Raw genomic sequence first — 18,417 nt, 5'->3', positions numbered from 1 at the left:
AACATTCAAATCTCTAACGTAAATTATCACGTTATTCTTTTTTTATTATATTATAACATCTGGCTTTAAACATGACGAGCTAATAACTAAAAGTTAGAAAAACCCTCATTCGGCTTGGATTTGAATTCTAGACTTTGAGACAAACCACTGCACCAACTTGAACGTGGGGTGCTACAGTGAATAGTTTTTATTTCCTCGAAAAGTGCCCGAAGAAGGGGTCACCTATTTTGACCACTCGTGCTAGTATACAATATATGTCGTTGACAGTTAGCCAACAGACACTAAAATTACGATGCTTAACGTTGCAATATGTACTTTCGTGACGTCAGTAAAACGTGTGCATGTCGTGAATCACGAGAAGAATTATGCACAAGTAGACTATAACACAGCATGACATGAAGTTCAAAAGCAAGAAATAAAAGCATTCACTTTTACTTTGTTTTTATTTGCTCTTAAAACAGAACAATTTCAGGGACTATCATAGTACATCTAGTGTATAGAGGGTGAGACAAAAGTCACTACACAATTGCAAACTTTTATTAATACAAAGAAAATTGAAACACAATGACATAAAATAAGCGACTCCTGTTAACTTACGACACGAACTGAACACATTGGTATGTTAGTCTTCAACTTAAGTGTTCAAACTGTCAATTATCAGTGTTAACACACCTATCTTCAACTTAAGTGTTTAAACTGTCAGTTATCAGTGTTAACTGATAATCAGTATTTCACAAAGAGTCACATGGATATGTCTTCATTTATTTATGTTTGTAAATGCCCAAGTTACATTCTCCCTGATTTCTTGTGCAGTATGTGGATCTTTAGCATACACAAAGTATTTCATCACCCTCACAGGAAGAAATCCATGGGAGTTAAGGTAGTGGGTTGAGAGGGCCATTCCATACTAGATTTGGAAAAGTCTCACAAATAAAATTATGCACCCCCAAAAGCAACATGAGGTTCTGCTATTTCCTGTTGGAGGTACAGTTCAAAATCAGCACACTGTTGCAGATAGGGCAGGACAACAGTACATTTCAAGGTATGGCTGTCCTGGTAGAGTTCCATGAAAGAAATAGGGGCCAAAGACTTCCAAAGTTGAAACCTCTCCCCACACGTTAATGTCAGGTTGTTTCAGTTGCTGTTCAATGACCACATGAAGATTAATGCTGTCTTAGTAGACAGAATTATTCCTATTTACATGTCCAGACGAACAGAATGTGGCTTCTTTGGACCAAACATTGTGTTGCAGTAAATGGGGGTTTGGTTAACTTACATGAATAAAATTCACCAAACTACAACTAACAATCCAGGTCATCTTCAATCAAACCATGTACTAAACATGGAATGTATGGCCTAAAACACAGACTCCTTAACATTTGAAATACCTATCTTTTACTAATATCTTAATTCTGCAGAATCAGAGAGGCTTGTTTTCTTGGTATACTGGGAAAAAAACATTATTTAATTAATGTTTTGTTCTATTCAGTAGTCACTGTTAATTGTCTTCTCCTATATGATGTATCCAGGAGCTTTCATTTTTGTCTCTCAGTCTGTAAATTGCCAGAAGAGTTTGATACTTTTGCTGACATGTTCAATGTACTTCCTCTGCATTTTCAATTATCCAATACTGTTCCATCAAAAATAGTTTCTCATCTTTCTTGTTTTGATTGCCTCTATCTCGGTATAAGGTTGTGTTTGTATGTTGATGTTGATATTGATAACTACTTGGGTAATAAACTTCAAAAGGTACCTGCTTTCTGTATGGAAGAAATAAAGGTGTTGTAAAAAAGAAAAAAAATCAGAATTACAGCTAACCTAAATTTTCTAAACTAAAAATACACTTTACAATAACAGCATCCATACAATGATTTAATACATTCACATCATAATAGGTTTTAGTTTTCTGATAAACTATAGCACTTCATTGTTATTAATTTAATGTAAATGTTTCTTTGTAAATTACTTTAAATCAGAATTATTTGAATATCTTAGTTTTTTTATTTATACAACTGAAAATAATTGATATATTCCTAAACATTTCCATTAAAATGTTTACCTGTTATGAAGTGCCTACAGAATCATAGTGTCTATCATTTTCAGCAAATTCTCAATTAAAGTAATTTGTACAGTTCAAGCCTCCACATCAAAAAAGGGTTTTATATACACTGGTGCAAAGTTGAGGTACTAGAATAACACTTTTTAATCATGTATGACTCATGAAAAGCAGCTTTAAGATTCTAACTTATTTCTCTGGATTACACAAAGTTTACATGTTTACTGGACTAATGGATTTACAACTGGAAAGTCTACCTCAGTAACGAAAAGCTTACATTAGAAATAACAATTTAAGTAATAAGTTTTGATCATGTTTTTCAGGTGAATTTTAAACAAAAAATAATTTGTTGCATTCCATTACTTTAAGGTATTGACAATTAGATACATGGATGTGAAGGGCTTTTTTTCCTTTGTGTGACTAGAGGAACTTTTTTAAATAAGTAAATGGCCATCTGCTTCTTCTTCTATATAGGAATTTATTATAATTTTAATCTAGACAAAACAACATAAAAGCCATTTCAGTTCATAGTACTTCCACATTATTATTTCAGGAGTTTTTTCTACAAAAAATTCATTTTAAGAAACAGTAAATATAATCTTTTCCCTAAAGAAAAAAAAACAATTATTTTGGAACTTGGTTTATTTGATAAACAGGCTCACAACACATTTTAATGCCTAGCCTTGCTTCTTATCACTTGAAAACTAACTTTCGTAGCTATCAGAAGCAAGCACTTATCACCAAATTCTTTGTACAAACAACAATGAACTCCACATTCTGTGTATCATCACAAGTGCCTGCACACTTTCTCCATTCCTCTGAGACAGAAAAAACCTCTGTCACTATAAGTGGAGTTCCACATAATAATTCATTAAGTTGATGGAACAGTTCATCACTTACTAGCTGAGGATTCAACAATATTTTCTGTATTAGACCTTTATAAATAGTTAGTGTGACTTTGAGTTGCACTGGAAGACTGGTTTCCTTGGTTAATGATAGCTCACACTGTACTCCACAGGTATGACCAGCAGGTCTTGCTAAGGTACCATTTGCAATATCTGTTGGTAAATGATACTGTTTGTGAATTTTAAACAATGGAGTCCACCCAAAAATCCATTTCCAGCTGCTAAGGTAGTTTACCTTATCAAACAAACCTGGAAAACTACTTTCTGATGGATGAAGACTAAGCAAGCACATTTTGGAAACTGGAACCTACAAAAAAATGTTCCAAATTATATTCTTAAAATCAGTGCTCCCATACTTTGGTATTCATGATAAAAATGGTTTTCTTAGATGATTATATAAAAAATAATTTCAAAATGTTCCCTTATAACAATTATAACATACTTTCAAGTTTCACTTACAACTTTAGCTTGAAAACTAAATTTTCTGCAAACTTAAAAATAGAAATAAAAACATTTTGTAGATGGCATATATTAGAAATGTAAGTGCATAGTTTTATAATGAAACTACAAGAGTACACAATGGGATATAAAAACCTTTTATTGAGATTTTAAATTTCCTTATTATAGCTGTGTTAGTCACTATTTAGTGATCAGAAGATAATGAACATATTGTTACATTTTCAAAATTTATTAAAAGGAGTGTGTTTAGTTATAGCAAAGCCACATTGTGCTACCTGCTGTGTCTACTGAGAGGAATTGAAGCCCTGACTTTAGCATTGTACATCCAAAAAACTTACCACTGTCCCAACAGGAAACAAATTTGCAAAAGTGTAAAATGTTTACTACATAATACATTCAGTGGATCATAGTAAGTAGTTCATTGATTGTATATATTAAATCATTCTGATATAACAACTTTAGAAAGTAAAGTGTATTTTAAACTTTTATGTACATATATAAAAAAGGAAAAAAACTCAAGTGATAAAAATCCTGATATTCTCTTGCTACTGCATCTACAAGGTGTTCCACTGACACTTCAGGACAGACTTTTGTCAGATTTATATAAAAAGACAAAAGCTCACGTGGTAAAAATCCTAATATTCTCTTGCTACTGCATCTACAAGATGTTCCACTGACACTTCAGGACAGACTTCTGTCAAATTTATATAAAAAGACAAAAACTCACGTGGTAAAAATCCTGATATTCTCTTGCTACTGCATCTATAAGATGTTCCACTGACACTTCAGGACAGACTTGTGTCACATTTATATAAAAAGACAAAAACTCACGTGGTAAAAATCCTGATATTCTCTTGCTACTGCATCTACAAGATGTTCCACTGACACTTCAGGACAGACTTGTGTCACATTTATACAAAAAGACAAAAACTCAGATGATAAAAAATCCTGATATTCTCTTGCTACTGCATCTACAAGATATTCCACTGACACTTCAGGACAGACTTTTGTCAGATTTATATAAAAAGAGAAAAACTCACGCGATAAAAATCCTGATATTCTCTTGCTATTGCATCTACGAGGTGTTCCACTGACACTTGAGAACAAACTTCTGTCAGATTTATTACATTTGCTTTGACACTTTCTGTTGCTTTGCTTTCTATCCCATACTACAGTTGAATAAAAAACAGGTTAATTCAAAATATCTTAATGATGTAAAAATATATCAGTATACTATACATGAAAAAGAGGCAACATTAACCATAAATATTTCTTTAATATTGGAATCAAGTTTATACAAAATAAAGTTCTCAATACAGTGTAAGTTTTATAAATCATGTTATCATGATATGCCAACATATTACTTTCCAAACAATCTGTCATATTCAGCTATCTTGATTGTGGAAAACTGTTAGTTCAAGATATCTTAAAATGTCACAAACTTAAATACAACACAAGAAGTTAATTCTGAGTCATTCATTTTGTAATAATTCAAAGGGGGCATTAAATATAAATAGGGAGATTACTTGCAATGTTGGCATTTGTTTTACAAATATCATTTGTAATTTAGTAGATACCTGTTACCAACAAAGTCATAGGCCCACAAACATGTTGCATAAACAGTTTAACATGTTAGAAAAAGCTGAAAGTGTGTGTGTGTTTTATTATAGCAAAGCCACATTGGGCTGGCTATCTGCTGAGTTCACCAAGGGGGACTGAAGCCCTTCATTTTAGCATTGTGAATCATAAGAGTTACCTCTGTCCCACTGATGAACTGCTGAAAGAGCCCTAAGGGCATCATTTAGTTTGGAAAGTCCCCCCCACCCCCCTGGTACTTAATAACACACACATTTAATTCAGGTATAAATATATAATGTTTAGCTTTTACTATTTGAATATTTATTAAATAAGATATGAAATAATCACAGCAAATGCTCTGTAAATAGACTGGTTTTACATATTAATCTTTAAAAAAATCCAATACCAACCATGGAGTTAACTCCCTGGACATCTAATAAAAGTTGCCTCCACCCACTTCCCATAAAAACCTGACATGGCACTCTTTCACAATCAATATGGATCCATATATATAATTCTACGGTTAAATACTTTCAAAACAACTTCACTATTAAGAAACAGTTTATCCTCTATAACATCCCACAAGTCAAAAAAAATATTCTTTAGTTTACTGTTTGTTTGTTTTGAATTTCCTGCAAAGTTACCTGAGGGCTACCAACACTAGCTGTCCCTAATTTAGCAGTGTAAGACTAGAGAGAAGGCAACTAGTCATCACCACCCACTGCCAACTCTTGGGCTACTCTTTTACCAATGAATAGTGGGATTGACCATCACATTATATTGCCCTTTCAGCTGAAAGGGCAAGCATGATCAGTGTGACAGGGATTCAAACTCATAATCCTCAGTTTACAAGTTGAGCACCTTAACCACCTGGCCATGCCATGCCTTTTTAGTTTATAATCTTTTTATACCTTTAAAGAATAATATTTAGAAGATGAGTATTACATATTTATCTGCATTTTATAAAATAGTTCTTTAAAACTACTACATTTTAGTTGTTAATTATGTGGAATTTCTTTTGTTTCTTAAAGTTAGAAGGGCTTTGAAATTTTTAATGAGTGGACATAATATAGAATGATGCATTTGGAATAGGCATACTTCAAAAGGTTGTTACAAGTTTATTTGGTGACAATTATTGCTTAAGGTGTCCATACAGACCATCCAAATGATGTTATAAATGCATTTTAAAATTATTTATATACCAAACTTTTATGGTTCATAATTTTATGGGTGTCAGTCCCTAACAACAAATAAGTTACAAAAAAATTTAAATAAAAACAGCTTTAATACTGTAATTAGTCCTACTAACAACTTCTGGTATTTCCCATGCATTTTATATAGCAAATTAGTTCTTTCACCAAAGTATTGTGGTCAGTTCTTTACAGTGAATGGAGTAATACGAAAAAAAAAAAAATTAACACATGCAATATGTGGTCTCAAGTTGACCATTTGAGGATTAAACATTTGGTGTGGAGTAACAAAAATATTTGTAATCATACATTTGAACTATCTACAGAAATTTTAACAAAAAAATATTTGTAATCATATATTTGAACTATCTACAGAAATTTTAACAAAAAAATATTTGTAATCATATATTTGAACTATCTACAGAAATTTTAACAAAAAATATTTGTAATCATATATTTGAACTATCTACAGAAATTTTAACAAAAAATATTTGTAATCATATATTTGAACTATCTACAGAAATTTTAACAAAAAATATTGTAATCATATATTTGTAATCATATCTACAGAAATTTTAACAAAAAATATTTGTAATCATATATTTGAACTATCTACAGAAATTTTAACAAAAAATATTTGTAATCATATATTTGAACTATCTACAGAAATTTTAACAAAAAATATTGTAATCATATATTTGTAATCATATCTACAGAAATTTTAACAAAAAATATTTGTAATCATATATTTGAACTATCTACAGAAATTTTAACAAAAAATATTGTAATCATATATTTGAACTATCTACAGAAATTTTAACAAAAAATATTGTAATCATATATTTGAACTATCTACAGAAATTTTAACAAAAATATTGTAATCATATCTACAGAAATTTTAACAAAAAATATTTGTAATCATATATTTGAACTATCTACAGAAATTTTAACAAAAAATATTGTAAACATATATTTGAACTATCTACAGAAATTTTAACAAAAATATTGTAATCATATATTTGAACTATCTACAGAATTTTAACAAAAAATATTGTAATCATATATTTGAACTATCTACAGAAATTTTAACAAAAATATTGTAATCATATCTACAGAAATTTTAACAAAAAATATTTGTAATCATATATTTGAACTATCTACAGAAATTTTAACAAAAAATATTGTAATCATATATTTGTAATCATATCTACAGAAATTTTAACAAAAAATATTTGTAATCATATATTTGAACCATCTACAGAAATTTTAACAAAAAATATTGTAATCATATATTTGTAATCATATCTACAGAAATTTTAACAAAAAATATTGTAATCATATATTTGAACTATCTACAGAAATTTTAACAAAAAATATTGTAATCATATATTTGAACTATCTACAGAAATTTTAACAAAAAATATTGTAATCATATATTTGAACTATCTACAGAAATTTTGACAAAAAATATTTGTAATCATATATTTGAACTATCTACAGAAATTTTAACAAAAAATATTGTAATTTTCCAATAAATGTCAGTGAACCATGTTATATTTCAATGTAAAGGACTATTTTAGTTATTGTAGATAAAATACAGATACAATAGGAAAAGTGGAAAGACAAGTTAAGAAAATGAAGTGTTGTTTAAAAAGTATTGACGAAAATTATTTAAACACTCGAGCACATTTTCTCTAGAGTCTACTAGTAAAATAACTTAATTCTTCAAAATATACATGAAAGGTCTCCAAGTGGAAAAATTACAAGGCTACAGATAAGAAAACATTGATAACAAAATTTGGTTCTAAAACACTAAAGGAAACTTAACTGACCGTATCTTTGTTAAGAACACAATGCAGAAGTGTCCTGTTAACATTTACAAGGATTGTACAGTGATGATACGAATTATTCCTTCCAAGCTTAGAAGCTGTGCCTGATATCTGTTAAACTAAGTAAAGGTTTCAAGTATAAAAGAACTGTTACTTGCATTTGTCTGAATAACATTATCTAAGGGGATAACTTAAGAATGGATAACATTCCCCTAAACAAAATAACAAAACTGAAATCAACATTAGTTTTTATAAATACAATTAATTTTATGAAATTCTGTAAAGAATATCTAATTACAATAAAGTTATCAAACACATGTATCTTTTTTCTAGGAAATTCATGTTAAAATCTTATGATTAGGTTATAGGTTTAGAAGTGTTGTTTTAATCACTACTATTGTTATAGTGGAAGCAAAATTTGTAACCAAATATCAAAATAATTTTCTTAATATTCTTGTTTCATGGTAATAAGTGTTATCAAAGAATCACCCTGCAGCTACATCAATAAACAAAAGATCTATTGTAGAAATAGGTATATTACATTGTAAAATATCTTATGTAACATTTATTTGATGTCTAAAACAATAAAATATTTGTCAACCAAGAACACAACTTCTAATTCAACCTAAAAGAGGATACTTTAAAATCCTTGTTTAAAAGTATATCTTCTCTGTGAGAAATGCATACATCTAGGTTCCATGTTTTTCTTAAAGCTGAACATATGATACCTAAGTTAGTTTTCCTGTTGTACTTGGATCTTGATGACAAAAAGGAACAGTTTAAATTCCCCATATCATGATAAACAGTGCCACCACCACTATTTCTTCTTGCTATGGCAACTCTATTTCTCTCACAGGTACTAATACTGCATTCAGCCCATGGATTTTGATGGCGGCCAATTACTACTGCTCGTTCATTATGCCACATAAGCAATAAGCCACCAATTACTGAAAAATCTATATTTTGATAAAACCAGTCTTCTAGTGCAAGGTTGGTAAAAATGTTGTTTGATTTTGAAAAGATTACTTGATATGGTGACAAACCATCATTATTATGATTAGATAATTTTAACCTAAAATTATTGTTACTAGAAGTCATTCTTCTCATGGCCCTATATAGCTTATAAGGTGAGCCAGTATATACAGTTTTATATAACTTCTGAACAGACTGAAGTGAAATTAAAATAAACATAGCTTAGGTCTAAAGTTGGTATCAATACTGGTAGATAACAATATTGTTGCAGATTTTATGCCCAAGACAGAAATATTTAGTTTTGTTATAAACTTTGTTTTGTGTGGTATTTCTTTTTTTTTTGTTCTTTTTTTAATTCTTTATTACTGCTATTACAATACAAGTAACTATTAAAACTTTTGTTTTAATACATTAATAGAGTTGCCACTACTACTACGTTTTTTGTTGCTTTAAAACAAATGGTCAAAAAACTAGCTTCGTTAAAGCTATCTAAAAAATAAGCTATTTAAGTGTCAAAAGATTAAATTACCCACAACCTAAAAATTTACCGTATTACTAGTTAATACTAATATTAACAGTACCATCATACTGTTTATACAGACAGGCCAGTATTACTGATAAAAGGACTAAATTCACATAGCCCAATGGATTTAAATTAAATATTATATTTATAAACAAAAAAGTACAACATTATTTCTTTTACAGTACTAATAATGCTATTACTATTAATAGTGGATACTAATAACAACGTGTAACAGAAATTACTAAAATTAACGAATATCAGACTAAAGAATTTTTATAGAACAAACTAACTAAATCAAATTAAAAATGTAAAATAGCATAAAATGTAACTGTAAAAGATCCAAATTATTAAAACTTAGGAGAATTTTTTAAAACTGATAAGCCTAGCAATCACATTTTTAAAGCAGACTAAATTTTAATTTGTCTTTATGTCGACCTAGTGACGTTTTCTAAAATTAATTTTACTTGTGAAAAATATTCATAAACACCATACAATTCAAATTGGTTAAAATACTGTTTCTATATGTCATTATTTTTTAATATTATAATAAAAGTATTTATAATAAAGAAGCACAGGAATTCTATTGCCCTTCAGTTTGTGCCAAAAGCGACTCTGCTCTTTATCTCGTGAAATATTTAAAAATTTAAGCATCCCAATATAAAAGGCAGAATTGTATTGTACTCTAGTTGTTGGCTTTTAGCGTACACTCCAGAAGGAGCTACTTGCTTTCTATCCACTAAGTGGATTCAAACCATGGAGTTGAACACTGTAAGTCTGAGAAACTAGAAGAAAGCCTTTTCATTTAAATGATTTATCTATTTACGATCCAGGAATTTAGGAATTTCTTATGATATCAAATTCACTGTTGATTTTTTTCTTTTTAGATTATCACATTATAATATGATCAAATACATTCCATATTATTCAATATTCAGTTGTAATTATTATGTACCTGAAGAAAAGTATTTTTTAAAAACTTAACTATTATGCACAAAACACATATAAACCGCGATTATTTATCTAGTGTACTTTTCACTGTATTCATTTAATAAATTGTTAAGTAACTTATTACCACACCATCGTGTATGTGATATTTATTGTAGGAACCAATAATGATTTGAGATTTAATAGCAACAATATATATGTGTGTTTGATTGTTTGAAGTTACGCAATGGGCTATCTATGCTCTGCGCAACATGGGTATCAAAACGCGATTTATAGTGTTGTGAGTCCGCAGACATATCGCTATGTTACTGGAGGCAGCAACAATGTGAATCATCACCAATTACTTCTTTAATATAAAAAATTCACTGAATTGTTAAGAATTGACTTTTAAAATTAGGTAAAATTTGTTTCTCTATTAAAATATAACGATTGTACAGAAGTATGTGTACCAACTTACAACGCTAAAAAACGGATTCAATACCCGTGATAAACAGAACATATTTAGTCTATTGTGTAGTTTTATGTTTAATTACAAGAAAATAAACAAAAACTTGTTAAGAAAATGTTTGCCATTTTCAACAGAATTTTTTGGCGATTACTTCCAGATTTACTTGGATTTCTGGAAAACCGCATATCCAAAATTACTTTTGCACACAGTGTCAGAATAGGCTATAGAGTTGAAAACTGTATTAATATTAATATACAAATTAAATTTTAAAATATGATGTTAGAAGTTCGGAAAATAACACCGTTTCTATCCTTATACAGCAGAAATATTTCAGTTACGTAATTTTCATTATTATTAATCACAATGCGACATCTTTCAATCAATCTTCCAGTTTGGAAGCTCACTTTGAGAAGAATAATTACAAGAGAGCAATTTTAATGCCATTAATACTTCTGGAAAGGTTTTATCGGTGAGAAAGAGCTGCATAGATCTAAATAAATAGAAATCTGAAGGGACAACCTAAAGAGAATATGGAGGGTGAGGCAGGATTTACCAATTTAAACCTCTGGTTTTGTTCTAAATCATTTTTGCAGAATGTGTTCCTGCATAGTCATGCTGTAAAATGACCTCATAACCACGAACGGAAATGTTTGAATGAATTTTTGATATATGCTATTTCACCACTACTTTATATTGGAAGTAGTTATTACTCAACACGCATTTTCAAAATTGTTTTGGTATTTCTGATTATTTGTGCTGAAATATACAAGTCTCTAGCCAAGAATACACAGAAAAAGAAGGTCAAAATAGAACATTGACAAAATCTCTGAATGTTATTTCAAAATAAGTTTTAGTTTGTGTGATGGTTTTGGATTATTCAAGCCTAAGCCTTAACTATACTGTTTATAACTATCAAAAAACTGAAAGTAGTTCTATCAAGTCTGAGCATATGAAAATTGAATTATACGATTTAGAGATATTTGCCTGGTTGAGTTGCGAATTCGGGATTATGAGTACAATTATATGTTAGAGCCGTTCATTTAGGTATATAGAATATAAAAAACGAGCCATTTGATACTTCATGGTTGTCCTTGTACTCCCACTCTTGAGAACAGAAAGAAATTATATCCATCCAATAATTTTTATGAAATCGTCAACTTCCTTTCTAAAAGACCTATGAAGTGCCAGCTTCCATTAGTACCGATGATAACTGGCCCGGCATGGCCAGGTGGGTTAAGGCGTGCGTCTCGTAATCTGAGGGTCGCGGGTTCGCATCCCTGCCGCGCCAAACATGCTCGCCCTTTCAGCCTTGGAGGCGTTATTATGTTATGGTCAATCCCACTATTCGTTGGTAAAAGAATAGTCCAAGAGTTGGCAGTGGGTGGTGAGGACTAGCTGCCTTCCCTCTAGTCTTACACTGCTAAATTAGGGACGGCCAGCGAAGATAGCCCTCGAGTAGCTTTGCGCGAAATTTTAAAAAAACAAACGGTAATAACTCGGTAAAGAGATCTTAGCTTATCTCTATAAGATAACCATCATATTAGTTCTTCTCTGAACCATATCCAATTACGTCTCCCTAAAGTTAGAACTTTAAACTAAAATTTGCGAAAAACAGATGAAACAATTACATTAAACAGCTCTATTATTTAGATACATATGACAGTTTATGCATTGATAACTAGTTAAAGATTGTTTATTACAAAAATTCAGAACACATTGTGTTCTGTTCACAAGAACTGCCCAATATTCTAATGTGGGCACAGCTGGTAATTTTTCGAACATGGACATAACTATTTTCACGTTCTTTTAAAACTGATAATTTATGTAAAAAAATGTCTATTCTTGTACCCAGAAGTATTCTTGGAAATACTGGATTATTTCATATTTCTTGGGGTATTACATTTTTTCCCTATGGAATAGAAAATGTTTAAATAAAATAATAAACAAAAATACTCAAACTTTTAAAGTCATGCCAGACTTTCAAAGCTGAAAGCAGTATGTATGGTGTCACACTTTCAACACAAACAGTTGGCCTGGCATGGCCAGGTGGTTAAGGCACTCGACTCGTAATCCGTGGGTCGCGGGTTTGAATCTCCATCACACCAAACATACTCGCCTTTTCAGCCGTGGGGACTTTATAATGTGACGGTCAATCCCACTCTTCGTTGGTAAAAGAGTAGCGCAAGAGTTGCCGGTGATGACTGGTTGCCTTCCTTCTGGTCTTACACTGTTAAAATTAGGGACGGCTAGCGTAGATAGCCTTGGAGTAGCTTTGCGTGAAATTTCGAAACAAATGATAAAAAAAAAATTAATCAGATGCCCAAGATTCTCAAAAGGTGAATTTTGAAGTGGTAAACTAGAAGAAAGACTACTAATCTGCAAATAGTAGAATCAACTGTCACATTATAAAGACCCCATAGTTGTGTTGATGCAGTTTAAGTGTCATATTTGTTAGGTCACGCTAGGCTCATTATCTCTAGGTGAAAAGATTTACGTTGCTTGTTAAATAGATACCAAACATCACTGAAAGCAATTTTATAAAATATAAAGTAATGCCGTTTACTTCGAAGTTGTTATTGGCAATAAAAGTTGTCTGTATAATTTTCAATAACAGATGATTTAGGTTTCCAAGTGTAACGTACTTTTCAGTATCTCCAAACACAATAATAGGTAGTGGTGGTGGTGGAAATCATTATACACACGAATTGAATACAAAATTGAAATATAATTACAATTAAAACACGTCATAAAAGTTTGTTATGAAAGGTAGTTATTTAACCATGGGTGGGACTGAGTAAGCCATGGTGTCTTCTTCTCAATCAGGCCTACCATATCTGAGATCACACAACGGTTCCCACGCCCACGTACGTATTATAAAGCACTTTTGTTTTTAACTTCCTATAACTTCGCTCTGAGGTTACGAGTACCTCCTACCTTCCATCATAGCTTTGGTCATACCCACGATTTCATACCTGGCTATGACGCTGCCATAAAACACAATATATAATTTACCATTTTCAGCTCAGTGTGGAGTATACATTCACATTAGTAAAACTGCCCTAATGAAGTTTACTAAATTCTGTACACCTTTTCCTTGTAAGTAATTGTGATAAACGTGTAAAATTCTTAATTATTAAAATAGAAGCTTCCATACAAAACTTTCCAGAATATTTCCGAAATACTGTTTGTTGTTGTTTTTATAATATTTAAAAAGCTATAATTTAACACGTTCAGTTTTTTTAGTCATTGGCTATGTCAACTTCATACCACAACAAATACAGAATGTTCCAAAGTCTAGACCCAAGAGAAAAATGCACAATTTATTCTTAATTTATTTATTATTCAAATTGTATGCTATTAACAGCTTCGCACATATAAATTCTCAGTATACTGTGCCATCATGGTTATTTCCTGAAATATGCACAACTAACACTAGTAATATGTTTGTTGAATTTTAAAAGATATGCCGTTTATATTCCCTATAAATCTAAACTTCTTAAGCACCTGTGTATTTGTAATACGTCAGCTGCCATTAGCGATGTACCAAAAACTGATTATGGACGTTAATTATTTTACATCTTGACATAGAAGTTTATTTCTAATAAAAAAACAACAACAAAAAACTATCGTTAAATTTCAGTGTCAGTTTTTTTTTACACCATAAACATAAAAATTAGTTATTTTGAAGAAGTTAAACAAATTAATTTCAATCAAGAGCTCCTAAAAAGAATTCAATTTATCAATCAGCATAACCAGAAAGAAAAATTTTAATTAAAAAAAATAATATACATGTTCAAATTGTAAGAACCGACTAGTATTACAGAAACAAGAACTTGCATCGTCTCTCTGACAGAACCTTTATTTGTTAAACATACAAGGATAGTTATTACGTTAATCACTCAATGCACTTAAAAAGGTATAACAAAGGCTTTAAATGGCACATTTACACTTTTAACACTATTTTTCTAGGCTAGTTGTACATTTAATCCATGTCCCTATTACGTTTCTTCTCCGGATGAAGCTTAATTAGATCATCAATACGAAGAATAGTAATAGCAGCTTCCGTTGCAAACTTCAGTGACTTGATCTTGGAAATAGCAGGTTCTAGGACTCCAGCTTTTCTATTGTCACAGACTGTACCCTCAGACAGGTTAAGACCAACCCTTTTGAGAAAAGTAGATGAGAAATATGCTTGAAACTAGTGAAAGTTATGACATCTTTTCACTCAAAAGTTACATGAAAGTATTCAGAGCAATCTAACTAAACAGTTAGAGTACAAAGTTCAGAATTCCTATGTGGTTTATATTTTACCTAGAAATATCCAAGAAAAGTTAAAGTAATATTTAAATTTTATTTACTCAGAGCTAGTAGTTCAAGTGTCTATAAACACGAGCAGCAAGTTTCTCATAACTACTATATACAAGACATCACAAAACACATACGTGCATACTTAAGTTCTTTAGATTTACATTTAAGGAAAATATACAGCAATATTGCATTGTCTGAAATATTTATACATGTAAACTAAACTACAACACACAGTCATATTCAACAGATGTCAGTCTTGATAGGTGATGAAAGTGAAAAGTCTCAATCCATTTAATTTCATTAGTGTTCAATGAGAAACAAAAATAAAGACTGAATCTTTGTTTTTAATTGGCTTCAGATTTTAGAATAAAAACAATTTAATCAATACAGTTACAAAGGGTAAGTGACATTGGTTACTTGCAGTTTATGTCCTTTTACTGACTTTTAAATCAAACACTGTCTCAAGATGTAGTACAATCTTGTCATGCACAAATAAAAAAAAAATTCGTTTTTGACTAATCTTTCCACTTAAGTTGTAATTGACTAATACATGCAGAATGTGTTTTTTGTTATACAAAAAATTTGGGTTTTCTGAAATTAGGAAGTTTACAAATGCTGAAACTTGTCTGGTTTGGGGGATATCAGACCAGCACTGTCCATTATAAAAACTTTGTTATAGTTTATTTTGCAGAATGTTTTATTGGTATATAGTAAAATCTCCCAAGTGTGTAAAAGAAAAGTCAAACAAAAAACAAACCACCAAAATACTTTACACACAGTGCAAACAGACATTTCAAAACTTTGAATGATGTCCAAACATAATTCCCAAGTATGTCCCGATTAACCTGTTCATAGAATAGTTCAGTTTTTTTCAGGTACACACTTTTAGGTCATATCTCCATCACCTCAAATGGTCTAAGATGTAATTAAACTTTCAGACTCAAGAAGCAAAACCCTTTTCACTGATGTATTTGATTACATTCAAGGTCTTCACAGGTTAAGTTAATTTAATTCTGCCTAGAAGATTATCAATTTAAGGGTAGGCTGGTAGAGACCCTGATGAGTAATAAAATAAAACTGCACATATCTGCACCCCATACTTTGTGTTGCTGGTGCATAATATAGCAAATAAAGAGGGGAAAAAAAATCTTAGATTAATTTCCTCTAATCCTGTCCAAAAAAATTAAGTGCTGCAGCTATTGAGGATTCCCTCTTGTTTAAATTTATACAGAAAGAAGAGCTGAAATACATAAAGATTTCAGGTAAAAATTTGTAAAGAAAACAAAAAACAACAACAACAAAAAGCTTTATTCTGTAGCAATATACAAAGATGTTTTACTCTATTTGTGATAACACTACATAACAAAATTTTTACTTTTCCCTGTTCCTGGGCAGAAAGTGTTATTTCCCAATTGCTTATGCCTAAAGTAAATGGAAAAGACTTATTTTTCTCTTCAAGCTTTGCTTTTGTGACCTGGGTGTGTATAACAAAAACATGATGGGAGACTATATTTGGGGGCTGATACGTGTTTGTTTGTTCTCGAATTTTGCACAAAGCTACTTGAGAGCTATTTGTGCTAGCTGTACCTAATTTAGACAATAGGGTAGGCAGCTGGTCACCACCACCCACCACCAACTCTTGGGCTACACTTTTACTGACAAATAGTGGAATTGACTGACACATTACTACACCCCCACATCTGAAAGGGCGAGCATGTTTGGTGTGCGATCGGGATTCAAACCTGTGACCCTCTGAATAAGAGTCGAACACCTTAACCCACCTGGCCATGCTGAGCCTTAGGTTGATACATGAACGTTATTTACATTACAGTCACAAATCTCGAAAACACTACTCATTTCTTAACATTTTTGTATAACTTTAGTATAAATACATGTAATTCTTGATTCATATGTTGTTTAATTCACACCTTATGTAAATGAAAATGTGCAAATTTGCCTGTTTTTACATAGAAAATGTTAACTTTTAAATTTCATTATCCAGGTCACAAAAGCAAAGTTTGAAGGGAATAATGGCTATTTTCTGTAATTTCACACCATAAGCAATTAAGAAATAAAACATACTATCCAGGAACAAAATTTTTGTTACATTGTGCAAGTAATGAATCTACTACAAAGTTCCAAAACGTTTTATTGCTTTAAAGGAAAACATTACTTAAAGGTCCCTTTGTCTGTAAGACATTTGGCATTTATCAGAGTTTGAGAATGAGGAAACATTTAATAATCACATTATTAATACACACAGATGTAATTTCCAGACTTCAAGGTAAATTAGGTTCACTAAGGTTATTACAGATGTATACAGGAAAACAATTAACAAATTTTTGCACTTCTGAAATCAAATTTTAGTTTGAAAAAAAAAAAAAAGTATGACATATCTACAATTTTAATTCAAAATGTTTTAAAAGAGGATCATGATGAAAAAAAGGGGAGAACCCACCATTTTAAGTGGGCATGCTCAGGTTTTGTCTGACAGCTGTTGTGATAGGCTCGTAGCTTTGCCACTAGTTCTGTAGCATCTTTAGCAGCATTAACAGTCAGAGTTTTAGGAATCACTAGTAGAGACTTAGCATACTCAGCTATTGCTAACTGTTCTCGGGAACTCTGGAATATTTGAAACATCTAATATACATAAAATATAAGTAACAGAATACTGTTTTCCATAAAAGGATGCTTATTTACATTTACTGTGTTGTGTTGGGTTATAATGAAACAGTCGTTTCAATATCATTTGAACCCGTGCTTAACAAGACATCTTCTACCTCATCTAAAAACATGTCTTTCTGGCACTTTGTATTTGAAATAACTGAAATATTTTCAAAGTAATTTTGTTGTACAAGCTAAAAATGTTAAAGTCTTCTAATCTGAATCTAAGTTGTTTTTTTCATTTTACCTGTTCAACTTACCACCAAGTTAATACTGGCAAATCAATATTAAACAACTGTTATCAGAAGATTACAGATTAGGCTAGGCCCAGCATTCTTATTTCAGAGGCTGTAATTTGAAGTTTAAGCACAGTTCTATTACAAACTCCCATGTGTTTCAAAGGTGTGCATCTACAAGTAGCAAGAAGCCTTGCCTATGAAGGTGGTTTTACAGCTATCACATGCACATTTGACTTTTGAATGTAAGAGTAAAGATAAAAAACTTTTGTTACAAAAATTATATATCAATACAAAGTGATGA

The 18,417-nt window shown here is 30.9% G+C and overlaps 2 protein-coding genes across 4 annotated transcripts in view; both read right to left on the bottom strand.

Annotated features, from left to right (window-relative positions):
• Positions 1-428: 428 nt before the first annotated feature.
• Lipt1 (Lipoyltransferase 1) lies at positions 429-10,137 on the bottom strand. 3 transcript variants are annotated; one of them, XM_076470886.1, is made up of 5 exons: positions 8,657-10,122; positions 8,021-8,128; positions 4,461-4,589; positions 2,957-3,268; positions 429-1,760 (listed from the first exon to the last, which is right to left on the bottom strand). In XM_076470886.1, exons 1-5 carry the CDS (start codon positions 9,206-9,208, stop codon positions 1,743-1,745), a joined length of 1,119 nt encoding a protein of 372 aa, XP_076327001.1. In that variant the 5' UTR covers positions 9,209-10,122; the 3' UTR covers positions 429-1,742. The 3 variants fall into 3 exon arrangements, with proteins under 3 accessions (XP_076327001.1, XP_076327002.1, XP_076327000.1); XM_076470887.1 differs by having other exon boundaries at positions 3,197-3,268; positions 8,657-10,121; XM_076470885.1 differs by lacking the exon at positions 429-1,760 and having other exon boundaries at positions 2,153-3,268; positions 8,657-10,137.
• A 4,606-nt stretch (positions 10,138-14,743) lies between these two features.
• Positions 14,744-18,417, bottom strand: part of LOC143233953 (T-complex protein 1 subunit alpha-like) — a 36,468-nt gene continuing 32,794 nt past the window's right edge. The window contains exons 11-12 of the mRNA XM_076470884.1: positions 17,672-17,835; positions 14,744-15,068 (exon numbers count right to left, since the gene is read on the bottom strand). Coding sequence (XP_076326999.1) covers positions 14,888-15,068; positions 17,672-17,835 — 345 coding nt within the window. The 3' untranslated portion in view covers positions 14,744-14,887. The remainder of the gene's footprint in view (positions 15,069-17,671; positions 17,836-18,417) is intronic.

This window comes from Tachypleus tridentatus, chromosome 12 (assembly GCF_004210375.1).
Source record: "Tachypleus tridentatus isolate NWPU-2018 chromosome 12, ASM421037v1, whole genome shotgun sequence".
NCBI classification, from domain to species: domain Eukaryota; kingdom Metazoa; phylum Arthropoda; class Merostomata; order Xiphosura; family Limulidae; genus Tachypleus; species Tachypleus tridentatus.
This window is presented reverse-complemented; position numbering and strand designations above follow the sequence as displayed.

Bases quoted from the DNA above. Each gene is read 5' to 3' on its own strand.
- Lipt1 (XM_076470885.1), bottom strand. From the start codon at position 9,208: ATGTTTATTTTAATTTCACTTCAGTCTGTTCAGAAGTTATATAAAACT. The intron at 8,129-8,656 runs GTATCCTCTTTT...TTAGTTTAACAG, and splicing joins TTTTAAACAAGGATTTTAAA to ATATCAGGCACAGCTTCTAA. The intron at 3,269-4,460 runs GTGAGTTTTTCT...ATTTTTTTGTAG, and splicing joins AATATCAGGATTTTTATCGC to GTTCCAGTTTCCAAAATGTG.